Source organism: Medicago truncatula, chromosome 3 (assembly GCF_003473485.1).
Source record: "Medicago truncatula cultivar Jemalong A17 chromosome 3, MtrunA17r5.0-ANR, whole genome shotgun sequence".
NCBI lineage: Eukaryota > Viridiplantae > Streptophyta > Magnoliopsida > Fabales > Fabaceae > Medicago > Medicago truncatula.
Window position 1 is genome coordinate 628,643 of NC_053044.1, and position 12,478 is coordinate 641,120.

Here is a 12,478-nt window from a genome sequence, read left to right on the forward strand (position 1 = left end):
AAATTTTTGCTATGACTGATTTGGGAAAAATGAGGTACTTTCTTGGTGTGGAAGTAACTCAAAATGATAAAGGAATCTTTATCACTCAACAGAAGTATGCAAGAGAAATACTGACAAGATTTGGTATGGAGCAATGTAATATGGTATGCAACCCTATTGTCCCTGGTAACAAGCTGTCTAGAGATGAAAGTCGAAAAAGTGTTGATTCTACTAATTTCAAACAAATGGTAGGGTGCTTAATGTATCTGCTTGCTACAAGACCTGATCTGACATATGTTGTTTGTCTCATAGCAAGATACATGGAGAAACCAACAGAGCTTCACTTTGCTGCAGCAAAACGTATTCTAAGATATCTCAAAGACTCACTGCAATATGGAATATTGTATAAGAAAGGTGAATTAAACTGTGAATTAGAGGGTTGGTCTGATTCTAATTGTGCAGGAGATTTGGATGACAGGAAGAGTACATCAGGGTATGTGTATAAGATGGGTTCTAGAGCAATTTCTTGGTCATCTAAAAAATAAGCTATTGTCACACTATCAACTACTGAAGCAGAGTTTGTAGCTGCCTCATCATGTGCTTGTCAAGGGATATGGCTGAGAAGAATACTTAATCATCTGTGCCAAACACAGAAGAACTGCACCAAGATTTATTGTGATAACAACTCATCTATTAAGTTGTCAAAGAATCCTATTATGCATGGAAGATGCAAACAGATAGATGTTAGATATCATTTCTTGAGGGATCTTTCAAAAGATGAAACAATTAAACTGATACACTGCAATTCAGGGATCAAATGGCTGACATATTTACCAAGTCATTAAAGCTGGAAAGTTTTTGCAAATTGAGAGCTAGACTTGGAGTGTGTGAAATGAAGATGATAGAATCCTAATTGTCTTTAGTTCTTTGCTTTTTCTATGTGTTTTTTGTTTGTTGTTTTAATCTGAATATGCTTGCTAGAAGTTCATATTAGGGGAGTGTATGTTAAGTGTGGTTTCTTGCAACACAAGCCTTGTACTCTTGCCTATATATAGGCTGAACTCTTAGTGAAATAACAATGAGAAATTTACCATTGTAATAAAAATATGGTATGAGATGACCAGTGATTTCAAATGACATGCATAAACAAACACCACTGAGGGGTCCTGCTCCACAAAATCCAACTGCTCCTGGAGTTATTAGAGTTCCAAATCCAAATTACGGGCCAACCACCTCTATACAACCCCAATACATGGAGTTTATCCCAACTCTAAGATTTTCAAAGCTGTGATGCTTGTTTAAATTATGTTTTTGGACTAGTTTCATTAATGCTTTTTGGACATGTTTACTTTATGCTTTTTTGGATGTGTAATGACTTATGAACATCAAATGACTTGATGACTATGTGATGTTATATTTTTTGCTATGTAATGACTTACACGAACATCAAATGTATGACTTATGATTATATGCAAATGTCTGCTTTTTTACAATCAAAGTGTCTGTCTTTTACTTTTTACTTTGTTCAGCAAATGTATGCACCAAGGATCATAGTGATTTATGTTGTGAAAATTCAAGGACTTATTTGATGGTATTTTCACTAATTTGGGGATCGATGCGATGGATAGACATACAATAGAAGGACCAATTTGATTGAATTTTTTTGACAGAAGGGTTGAATTCATTCATTGACAACCTCTTTTCATTACAACATTACACATACTTGGCACAATACAATAACATTTTAAACAACTCAATCAAACAAATTACTCCTATCAATATCTTAATAAACCTAAGCTCACTTCCTACACAATCAACTTTATCCATCAACCTTGCCCTCCAAGCCTTTTCTCTAACACTATCTTTTGGCTTCTCCAAGCCTCTTATCTAACACTATCAATATCTTCCACTGATTTTTGAATTTCGAATTGAATAAAAAAATTAGGGTTTTAAGTTTTTTGAATTGGGGAAGAACTTTGGCATCAATTCATGAAAGAAATTTTGGGGATTGTGAACTCTTGGTGACAAATTATAACATTAAGGTTCCAAAATTATATATTTGGGGAAGAAAGAGCCGTTAATGAGAAAGAATCGTTGAGAATTTTGCAATTTTCTGAAAATCAATCAATTTGGTCCTTGACAATTTTCTGAAAATCCATCAATTTAGTCCTTGGCAATTTTCTGTAAATCAATCAATTTGATCCCTGCTTGCGTGGCATCTAACGTGGTAAACCTTGTAAGAGGTTAACGTTACACGTCACCTCCGTTAACAGACCAACTTAACGGAGGGACTAATTTGATTGACATTTTGTAAATTCAGGGGCTAAATAGCTATTTCGAAAAATTCAGGGACGAATTTGGCTGATTTTTTAAAATTCAAGGACGAATTTGAGGTATTAGTCTATAAATTTTCTAATTTTTTTTCTTTTAATTCTTAAAAATATAAATTTAATTTTTAGTCTACTAAAAGTCCTCGGCTCTGTTTGGCAAGACCAAAAAACTAACTTATCTATACTATATATAAAGAAAACAACATCTTTCAGCTCTTTTGGGCCGACTTTTTCTCTTTTCAAAAATGCCCTCAATTTTCAATACAAATAACACTTATAGCAAATAGATGAAAATAATATTAAATATTAAAAAAATGTAACAAACACAATATGAATATACTCCATCTGGTCACTATTATAAGTAAAAGTTTGTTTTTTAGATTAATTCAATAAATGATGTATGTAGTCTATATATAGACCACATACATTATTTAATGAATTAACCTAAAAAGTCAACTTTTGCTTATAATAGTGACCGGAGTATATATATATATATATATGGTTTTCTTTTATCCTTTAACAATTAAATAGTGTAATAAACTAGATAAGGATATTTATACTTACTTTTTCATTATTCCAATTATACCCTTTTTTCCATAATAAAGATCGTTGTTGGTGTCATTAAAAAATAATTAGATTATATTTTTATTATATTGTTGGTGTCATTGAAATAAATAATCATGATTATTTTGGTTTGTTATAACTTGAAAGCAACAAACATTTATATTTTTAGTTTTAATCTAAATCAAAATTTCATAAAAAAAAAAAAAAAAAACTATTAACAATTTTCAAACCTTACGTGCCCGTTTGGTAACCTTATGGCGGATAGCTTATAAGTTTGTCTGACAAAAAAATCTTCGTTTGGTAACGATTTTTTACAACGAGCTTATAGTTTCTTTTAGAAGCTTATAACTTATTTTCCATACGCCATTTCAAGTAGCGTTTGAGCTTATAGCTTATAATCTTTTGTCCCATTTTTACCTTTATTTGGTCCCTGACTATGCACCTCGTTGTTACAAAGATCCTCGATTCAAAATTAAATACAAAGAAGTCCGTGAATGTGTACTTATGTTATCACTTTAGTTCCTCACATTAAATAATTATGTTAAGTGATGATGTGACACGTGTTTTACGATGACATGACACATGAGGTGTCACAGAGACTAAAGTGAAAGTAGAAAATGATCAATTTAACCCATGAACCAAAAATCAATATCCCAAAATTAAATATCTAAATCCCTAAATGTTCAAGAACTTCCTTAGAAAAAACTTAAACTACAAATGATATTTGATCAAATATAATATCAATACATTTAGTACTCCATTCGATCACATTTATAAGAAAAAATAATATTTTAGATTTATTGAATAACTAATGTATCTGGTCTAATACATTAGTTATTAAATGAATTTAAAAAGTTACATTTGCTTAAAAAAAAGTATTACTAAGTACTTCTTGCGTCCATTTTTATAAAACTACTTTATAAGAAAGTTTTCTCAGTAAATATAAGATTATCTACGAATATGATACATTTATTACTCTTGGCCAAACACACCACTTATTAATATTATAAATATACATATGAAAAGTTGACATTAAATATCTCTTAATGACACTCATTAAGGATTCACAATTAATAAACTATCGGTAGTTTGCTCCCTAGTATTACGAGAATTTCTTTTCCCTCCTCTACTGACACACGCGTTTGACTCTAGTAGATACTCAAAAGTCCTTTCTGTCTCCTACATTAATCATTACTGAGAAGCGTGTTTCATTTTCATATTCATCAAACCAACTCATTCATGGCTTCCCTCACAGATCGATTCAAGTATGACGTTTTCATCAGTTTCAGAGGCGAAGATACTCGCTATGGTTTCACCGGCTATCTCAAGAAAGCTCTTGATGACAAAGGAGTCCGTACTTTCATGGATGACGACGAGCTTCGAAAAGGCGAAGAAATTACACCATCACTTCTCAAAGCAATTGAAGACTCTATGATGGCCATTATTGTTCTCTCTAAGAACTATGCTTCTTCCTCTTTTTGCTTACAAGAATTTTCAAAGATCCTTGATTCTATGATGAAAGATACCGGTCGTTTTGTTTTGCCGGTTTTTTATAAGGTGGATCCTTCTGATGTACGAAAGTTGAAAAACACTTATGGTAAGGCAATGGCTAAACATAAGACCAGCTTCGATATGGATAAATGGAAGTTATCTCTTCACCAAGTTGCTAATTTGTGTGGCTTTCATTATAAAGGGTATATTTCTATCTTTTGTTTTTCATCACACTAGTCTCTAAACGAAGAGTATTTTTATTGATAGATAGACGAAATCGCAATAATTATAAAAAATTATTAGATAAATAGAATTTGAGTTCAATTTCTAGTAGCAACAATTCTTGGTCAGACTATATTTATCTCTCGGTTGAACTCTGGATTGTTCCCATCGGAAATTGAACTCAAAACAGAGGACATTTTTAGTTATTTAATAATTAAACTTATGTGCACTTTCGACCCTCCCTATATCGTAATGTGCGATTTTAGCCGCTTATCTGTTGTTGAGCAATTTTGGCCCCTTACGATTTCCTCCTTTATGATTTGGTAGGCTCTCTCATAATTTTCTTCCAAATTTACGTTGTGGTGACATGATTTATTAACGTGACACTAAACTCATGACTTTTCTTTAAAATTAAAAAATAAAACTCCAAAAAATGCCAAAATGTCTGACTCCCTAATTAAAAGTTTGGTTCGCTCTCAAGTATACTAGCTGATTTTTGTCATTTTTTAATTGTAAAGAAGAGCCACACAACTATGAGAGTTGAGTGTTACGTCAATAAATGATGTCACATTAACATATATTTTGGGAGAGAAACTATCAAATAAGGGGACAAAATTCCTAAAAAACGTGGGGGCTAAAATCCTACAACTGCGATAGATGGAGGGCGAAAAATACAATTAAGCCTAATATATAATCAGTGTTAAAAACATGACATATGCACTTGAATGACCTCTTATCTCTTATTGGACAGGGATGCGTATGAGTATGAGTTTATTGAGAAGATTGTTGAACAAGTCTTAAGAAATATAAAACCTGTTTCCTTACTTGTTGGTGAGTACCTAGTTGGACTGGAGCACCAAAAGCAACACGTGACTTCACTTTTGAATATTGGGTCTGATGATACGATCCACATGGTGGGGATCCTTGGGATTGGTGGAATAGGGAAAACTACTCTTGCTCTGGAAGTTTATAATTCGATTGTTCATCAATTTCAATGTTCCTGTTTTGTTGAAAAAGTCAGAGAAAATTCTGACAAAAATGGGTTGATACATCTCCAAAAGATCCTTTTGTCTCAAATTGTTGGAGAGAAGAACACAGAGATAACAAGTGTTGGACAAGGAATTTTAATATTACAAAAAAGGCTTCAACAAAAGAAGGTTCTTTTGCTTCTAGACGATGTTGACAAAGAGGAGCAATTGAAGGCTATTGCTGGAAGTTCCGATTGGTTTGGTCCAGGCAGTAGAGTCATCATCACGACTCGGGACAAAAGGTTGCTAAAATGTGGTGGGGTTAAGAGAATATATGAAGTGAAGGGATTGAAGGATGAAGATGCTTTTGACTTGGTGGGATGGAAAGCTTTAAAAAATGATTATAGTCCAAGATATAAAGATGTTTTATTAGAACAAAAGTATGGAAGAGAATTGGATGTGAACGAATTGCGTAGACTGAAAGATTTGAAGAATGACAAAGGTTTTTCAGGTTATGCGAATGTTTTAAAACGTGTCGTAGCATATGCTTCTGGTCATCCACTTGCTTTGGAAGTCATGGGTTCTCATTTTTCTAATAAGACAATAGAACAATGTGAAGATGCATTAGATCGTTATGAAAGAGTTCCTCATAACAAGATCCAAATGACACTACAGCTGAGCTTTGATGCCTTGCAGAAAGAAGAAAAGTTTGTTTTTCTTGACATTGCTTGTTGCTTCAAAGGATGGAAATTGACAAGGGTTGAAGAAATACTTCATGCTCATTATGGTGATATCATGAAAGATCACATTAATGTGTTGGTGGAAAAATCTCTCATAAAAATAAGTGATTCTGGTAATGTGACATTACATGATTTGGTAGAGGATATGGGGAAAGAAATTGTTAGACAAGAATCACCCGAAGATCCCGGGAAGCGAAGTCGGTTATGGTCTTCTAAAGATATAATTCAAGTTTTACAAGAAAATACTGTGAGTATATTAATGATATGGATAGTTTGGCTTTTCATCTTTAACTTATTACTTACCGTAGCTAATTCTCAAGTTACCCTTTTGGCTTTCTGCATTATCATTATTATTATTAATTGTCCCAATATCAAATATTTTTACCTTTATACGAGTTTAATTTATATGCATCGTGAGTGTAATTTTTTTTACACACACCTCCAATGATGTGTTGTCACACCATTTAATGAGTTAAACACACACTTTAATATGTTGTCATTAATTGATGTGACAACACATCATTGAATGTATTGGTAACACTGACAATGTATATTCTACCGTATATTTGGTTGACTTGTCCTTTTTTTTTATAGGGAACAAGTAAAATTGAAATCATACATTTTGGCTGTTGGATTAAAGTACAATGGGATGGACAAGCTTTCTTGAAGATGGAAAATCTCAAAACACTAATTTTTAGTGATGATGTTTCTTTTTCTACAAATCCTAAACATCTTCCAAATAGTCTAAGAGTGTTGGAATGTCGCAATCGCAATTGCAAGTATCCTTCGTCGGATTTCCATTTTTTCATTTGCAATCGCAATATCAATCGCAAACATCCTTCATCAAATCCATTTGAGTGGAAGGCCTTTCTCACAAAGGCAAGTGTAACATATTTGTATCTCTTATTTTATATTAATACATTTGGTTTAAGATTATTCATATACTTCTCATTTATTTGTATGTTTTTCCATTTCCATTTTCTTGCAGAAGTTCCAGAATATGAGAGTTTTAAGTCTTGATAACAGTAATCTTTTGGCACAAATACCTGATATATCTGGTCTCCCAAATTTAGAAGAATTTTCAGTTCAAAAATGTTGGGAACTAACTACAATTGATAAATCAGTTGGTTTTTTGCGTAAACTTAAAATCTTGAGATTTATAGATTGCACCAAAATCCAGAGTGTTCCGCCTCTCAATTTGGCTTCATTGGAAGAACTTGATCTTTCACGTTGTTATAGTCTAGAAAGTTTTCCTCTCCTGGTGAATGGATTTTTTGGAGAACTTAAAATCTTAAGGATTATAAAATGCACCAAAATCAAAATTATTCCATCTCTCATGTTACCTTCTCTAGAAGAACTCGATCTTTCAGATTGTACTAATCTTGAGAATTTTTTACCTGTGGAAGATGGGTTTGGTGATAAGCTTAAAACCATGAGTGTTAGACGTTGCATCAAGCTAAGGAGTATTCCACCTCTCAAGTTGGATTTGCTAGAAACACTTAACCTTTCATGTTGTTATAGTCTTGAGAGTTTTCCACTTGTGATGGACGGGTTTCTTGGAAAACTTAAAACTCTACTTGTTAATAGTTGCATCAAGCTAAGGAGTATTCCACCTCTCAAGTTGGATTTGCTAGAAAAACTTGACCTTTCATATTGTGGTGCCCTTGAGTGTTTTCCACTTGTGGTAGACGGGTTTCTTGGAAAACTTAAAACCTTGCTTGTTAAAAGTTGTCACAACCTCAAGAGTATTCCACCTCTCAAGTTGGATGCACTAGAAACACTTGATCTTTCATGTTGTTATAGTCTTGAAAGTTTTCCACTTATAGTAGACGGGTTTCTTGGAAAACTTAAAACCCTACTTGTTACTAGTTGTGGCAATCTCAGAAGTATTCCACCTCTCAAGTTGGATTCGCTAGAAAAATTTGACCTTTCTTATTGTGGTAGTCTTGAGAGTTTTCCATTGGTGGTGGATGGGTTTCTTGGAAAACTTGAAACCCTTCTTGCTGAAAATTGTCACAATCTTAGGAGTATTCCACCTCTTAAGTTGGATTCACTAGAAACATTTGACCTTTCATGTTGTTATAGTCTTGAGAGTTTTCCACTTGTGGTGGACGGTTTTCTTGGAAAACTTAAAACCTTACTTGTTACAAGTTGTCACAATCTTAAGAGTATCCCACCGCTCAAGTTGGATTCTTTAGAAACACTTGACCTTTCATGTTGTTATTGGCTCGAAAGTTTTCCACTTGTGGTGGACGGGTTTCTTGGAAAACTTAAAACCCTGCGTGTTACAAGTTGTCACAATCTCAGGAGTATTCCACCTCTCAAGTTGGATTTGCTAGAAGAACTTGACCTTTCAAATTGTTATAGGCTCGAGAATTTTCCACTTGTGGTTCACGGGTTTCTTGGAAAACTTAAAACCCTTCTTGTTACAAGTTGTCACAATCTCAGGAGTATTCCACCTCTCCAGTTGGATTCACTTGAAAAACTTGACCTTTCAAATTGTTATAGGCTCGAGAGTTTTCCACTTGTGGTGGATGGGTTTCTTGGAAAACTTAAAACCCTACTTGTTACAAGTTGTCACAATCTCAGGAGTATCCCACCTCTCAATTTGGATTCTTTAGAAAAACTTGACCTTTCATGTTGTTGTAGTCTTGAGAGTTTTCCATTGGTGGTGGATGGGTTGTTGGATAAACTTAAATTCTTGAATATCGAATGTTGCATCATGCTTAGGAATATCCCACGGCTCAGGTTGACTTTGTTGGAACATTTCAATCTTTCATGTTGTTATAGTCTTGAGAGTTTTCCAGAAATATTGGGAGAGATGAGAAATGTACCAGGAGTCCTCTTGGATGAAACTCCCATAAAAGAATTGCCGTTTCCATTTCAAAATCTTACACAACCTCAAACATTATGTAACTGTGGATATGTCTACTTACCAAATAGGATGTCAAGACTGGCTGAATTTACTATCCAGAATGAAGAGAAAGTGAACGCAATGCAATCTTCACATGTAAAGCATATTTGTGTCAGGAACTGCAAACTTTCAGATGAATATCTGTCAAAAAGTCTTATGTTGTTTGCTAATGTGAAAGAATTACACCTAACTAAAAATCAATTCACAGTTCTTCCTAAATCTATCGAAAAATGTCATCTTTTATGGAGGCTTGTCTTGGATGATTGTGAGGAACTTTTGGAAATTGAAGGGATTCCTCCATGCTTAAAATCTTTATCTGCAATAAACTGCAAATCGTTGACTTCGTCGTGCAAAAGCAAATTACTAAATCAGGTTATGATTATATTTTTTTGTGTTATGCATTTGATATGATAATTGATATTATTCTTGATATAGTTAAAAATTTTACATTAATTATTTATGACTAATAGGAATTACATGAGGCTGGAAATACTTGGTTCCATTTGCCACAAGCGAAAATTCCAGAGTGGTTCAATCACCAATGTTTGGCAGGATTGTCAATTTCTTTCTGGTTTCGTAACAAGTTTCCTGCCATTACTCTCTGTGTTGTTTCTCCATTGACATGTTATGGTTCTCAACATCGTGTAAAAGCGACCATCAACGGCAATACATTTTTCTATACACATGGTTCGAAGATAGGTACGGCATCACATAAGGATACATACCATTTGCATCTTTTTCATATGCAAATGAAGTACTTCAATGATAATATGGACAAAGCACTTTTAGAAAATAAGTGGAATCATGCAGAGGTTGACTTTGGATTCCCATTCATGTATAGTGGAATCCATGTATTGGAAGAGAAAAGTAACATGAAAGATATTCGATTCAGTAACCCAGAGATTGATGCTAACATTGTGTTACACCCGGGATGTTAAAGTAAGTACATCATTCATTTTACCCAAATTGTCATAAAGCTTTCTTCTTGTAGTGTAGAATGTTAATTTGTTTAATAATTTTTTGATATATTTTTCTACGTATTTACAATTATATATAGGTTGGAATATGCATTTTCTTAAATACAGACACAGGAGCATTTCTGATTTGTTTAGTCATATGAGTTGTTCGGTTAGATTACTGCATCTGCGTTAAAAGTCTCCAACTTTTCAAAATATTTGCAACAAGGTGGAAGTTCTTGCCACGAGGTGATTGTTTTGTTTTTATATTATCCATTTTAAAGTTGCATTTTTAACTGTAGTGTGTTTTAATTTCGGAAACTTCTCCTATGCTCATCTAGCGCATATGAAGTATATACTCCCTGAAGGAATTGACATTGAAAAGGTGGTGGTTGTTGATAAGAAGAGCTTGTGTATGAAGCCTGATTTGAAGATCACTCCAATCAATCTGCTAATATGGCTCTTCTGCGATATTTTAATGCCAAGCTGATTAATTTCTTAAATCTGCATCCTAAGGTAACTTTTTTTTTTATTCAGGGTGTTGCTCTTGTTAATTGTATTTTCTATATTTGAAGAAGTGATTTACACTATCTTAACAGTTATGTGGAATGTTATTCAATCGTTAGCTTCGATTTGGATTTTTATTTAAATTTTAGACGTTCAGAGTCTGCAGTTCTGGAACTACATCGGTTGTGTCTGAGTTATATTATACATCTGAAAAGGTCCATCAAAATCCATGTAATAGTGGCATTTTTTTGTTAACATTGCATGGGGATTGTGCATTGTGGAATTCTAGATTACTACTGTGGTGTCATTTAGATTGTCATTCTCGACACAATACTCTATGCTAGTATGTTGTGATTTGTGATTCTATATGGTAGGTAGATGTAAGCATGTTATACTTCGTTGAAAATGTGTTGATGATAATAAAAAAGTATTATGAGATTTAGTTGAAAATGGGTTGATGATTATGTATGCAGGCATGTTATACTTTGTGGAAAATGTATTGATGATAAATGAGATTTTGTTGAAAATAAGTTAATATATGAGGTTTTGTTTGCTACTAGATAAGCATACCTTTTTGTGACTGCTTTCCCACGATTCTGATTCAGTTATATTTATTTTTGTTCTTCTTAGTTAAGACGACAAAATTGAAAGTTTGACTTATGCAAAAGAATTGATCTAATTACTTTAATCTTATTTTTTGCTTTCTATTGTAGACAAGGTTGCTGATATTCTAGAGGTCAGACTACCGTCCTCGTAAACTTAGCTCAGTTGGTAGCTAAAAAGCTTGTAACTTGATTTTCAAAGACAGGCCCGTGAATTTGTCAACGGAGATTTCATCAACTTCCAATGAAATTTAACTGTCGCTGAACAACTTACATTTATTCCATCTTTTAAAAGACGTTTTTCTCGGAAGAATGTTGCTGACCAGACTGATCAAGTTCAGTGTTTTTCATCATCTTAAACTTCTCTGCCATCCGATGAATCTGACTGCCTAGACAACCAAGAAAGTGAAAGCACATGGCAGAAAGAACGTAAAACTTTTTCTGATTGTGAGTAGTCTCAACGCAGAAAGAATCATTGTCAATGTATTTTCAACCATTTTCTGATTGTGAGTAATCTCTATGCAGAAAGAGTCAAGCAGAAAGAATGTGCATAAGATCTCCCCTCCACATTCTGTTTGCCGCACTGAAAGCCCTGATTTAAAAATTGTCTCTTGTACGGATAGTTTGTTGACACACACACCTGCACAGTTGGCGCCTGAGAAATTGTTGCTCGGTTCTGATGTTAAGCTTCAAATAGTGATTGCCTAAAATTTTATGTTGTGTTTTAAGCCTGCAAAACGAGTGTTTGACTTTACACTCACAGAAGGCAGTGATGATTTGGACAATAGAGTAAACATATCTAAATCTAGCAGAGGGTATTTTGAGGACTGCAAATTTTTTGATTATGTTCCTTACTTCCAGTGGTATGCCATTTTGTTTAAATGGGGGATTGTTGGAACACTATGTGTGTTTGAGGTGAATTGAAAAGTTCCTAATAGTCCTATATAGGAGAGTTTACATACAAAACTAGTGTTTATATAACGGAGGTATGACTCTAATGTTATGGAGGTAACAGTAAATTGAAATGGTATGTGGTAAAATGGTCCTAATGTTGTTTGATATTATCTCGTGTGGTCCACCACTAGGTTTTTCATCCGTATCTATGTGAATTGTAATTTTTTAAAAGCTATGCTTTATATCTTCTACAAAATTATTGTGAACCACCATAATTTTGACACACTTAATGTGATACCAAACATACACGA

General features: G+C 33.6%; 2 protein-coding genes across 4 annotated transcripts; both read left to right on the forward strand.

The window, feature by feature from the left end:
• The first annotated feature begins 11 nt into the window (after positions 1–11).
• LOC112420478 (uncharacterized mitochondrial protein AtMg00810-like) lies at positions 12–524 on the forward strand. The gene has a single exon (XM_024780179.1). The coding sequence runs from the start codon at positions 12–14 to the stop codon at positions 522–524; it is 513 nt and encodes a 170-aa protein (XP_024635947.1).
• Positions 525–3,956: 3,432 nt separating this feature from the next.
• Positions 3,957–12,332, forward strand: LOC25488454 (disease resistance protein RPV1). 3 transcript variants are annotated; one of them, XM_024777668.2, is made up of 9 exons: positions 3,958–4,567; positions 5,338–6,541; positions 6,889–7,173; positions 7,283–9,580; positions 9,679–10,147; positions 10,266–10,413; positions 10,506–10,680; positions 11,385–11,720; positions 11,799–12,332. In XM_024777668.2, the coding sequence occupies exons 1-5, from the start codon at positions 4,113–4,115 to the stop codon at positions 10,144–10,146; spliced, it is 4,710 nt and encodes a 1,569-aa protein (XP_024633436.1). In that variant the 5' UTR covers positions 3,958–4,112; the 3' UTR covers position 10,147; positions 10,266–10,413; positions 10,506–10,680; positions 11,385–11,720; positions 11,799–12,332. The 3 variants fall into 3 exon arrangements, with proteins under 3 accessions (XP_039688222.1, XP_024633436.1, XP_024633435.1); XM_039832288.1 differs by having other exon boundaries at positions 3,957–4,567; positions 10,294–10,413; positions 11,385–12,332; XM_024777667.2 differs by having other exon boundaries at positions 11,385–12,332.
• The last annotated feature ends 146 nt before the right edge of the window (positions 12,333–12,478 follow it).

Bases quoted from the DNA above. Each gene is read 5' to 3' on its own strand.
- LOC112420478 (XM_024780179.1), top strand. From the start codon at position 12: ATGACTGATTTGGGAAAAATGAGGTACTTTCTTGGTGTGGAAGTAACT.
- LOC25488454 (XM_039832288.1), top strand. From the start codon at position 4,113: ATGGCTTCCCTCACAGATCGATTCAAGTATGACGTTTTCATCAGTTTC. The intron at 4,568-5,337 runs GTATATTTCTAT...CTTATTGGACAG, and splicing joins TGTGGCTTTCATTATAAAGG to GGATGCGTATGAGTATGAGT. The intron at 7,174-7,282 runs GCAAGTGTAACA...ATTTTCTTGCAG, and splicing joins GGAAGGCCTTTCTCACAAAG to AAGTTCCAGAATATGAGAGT.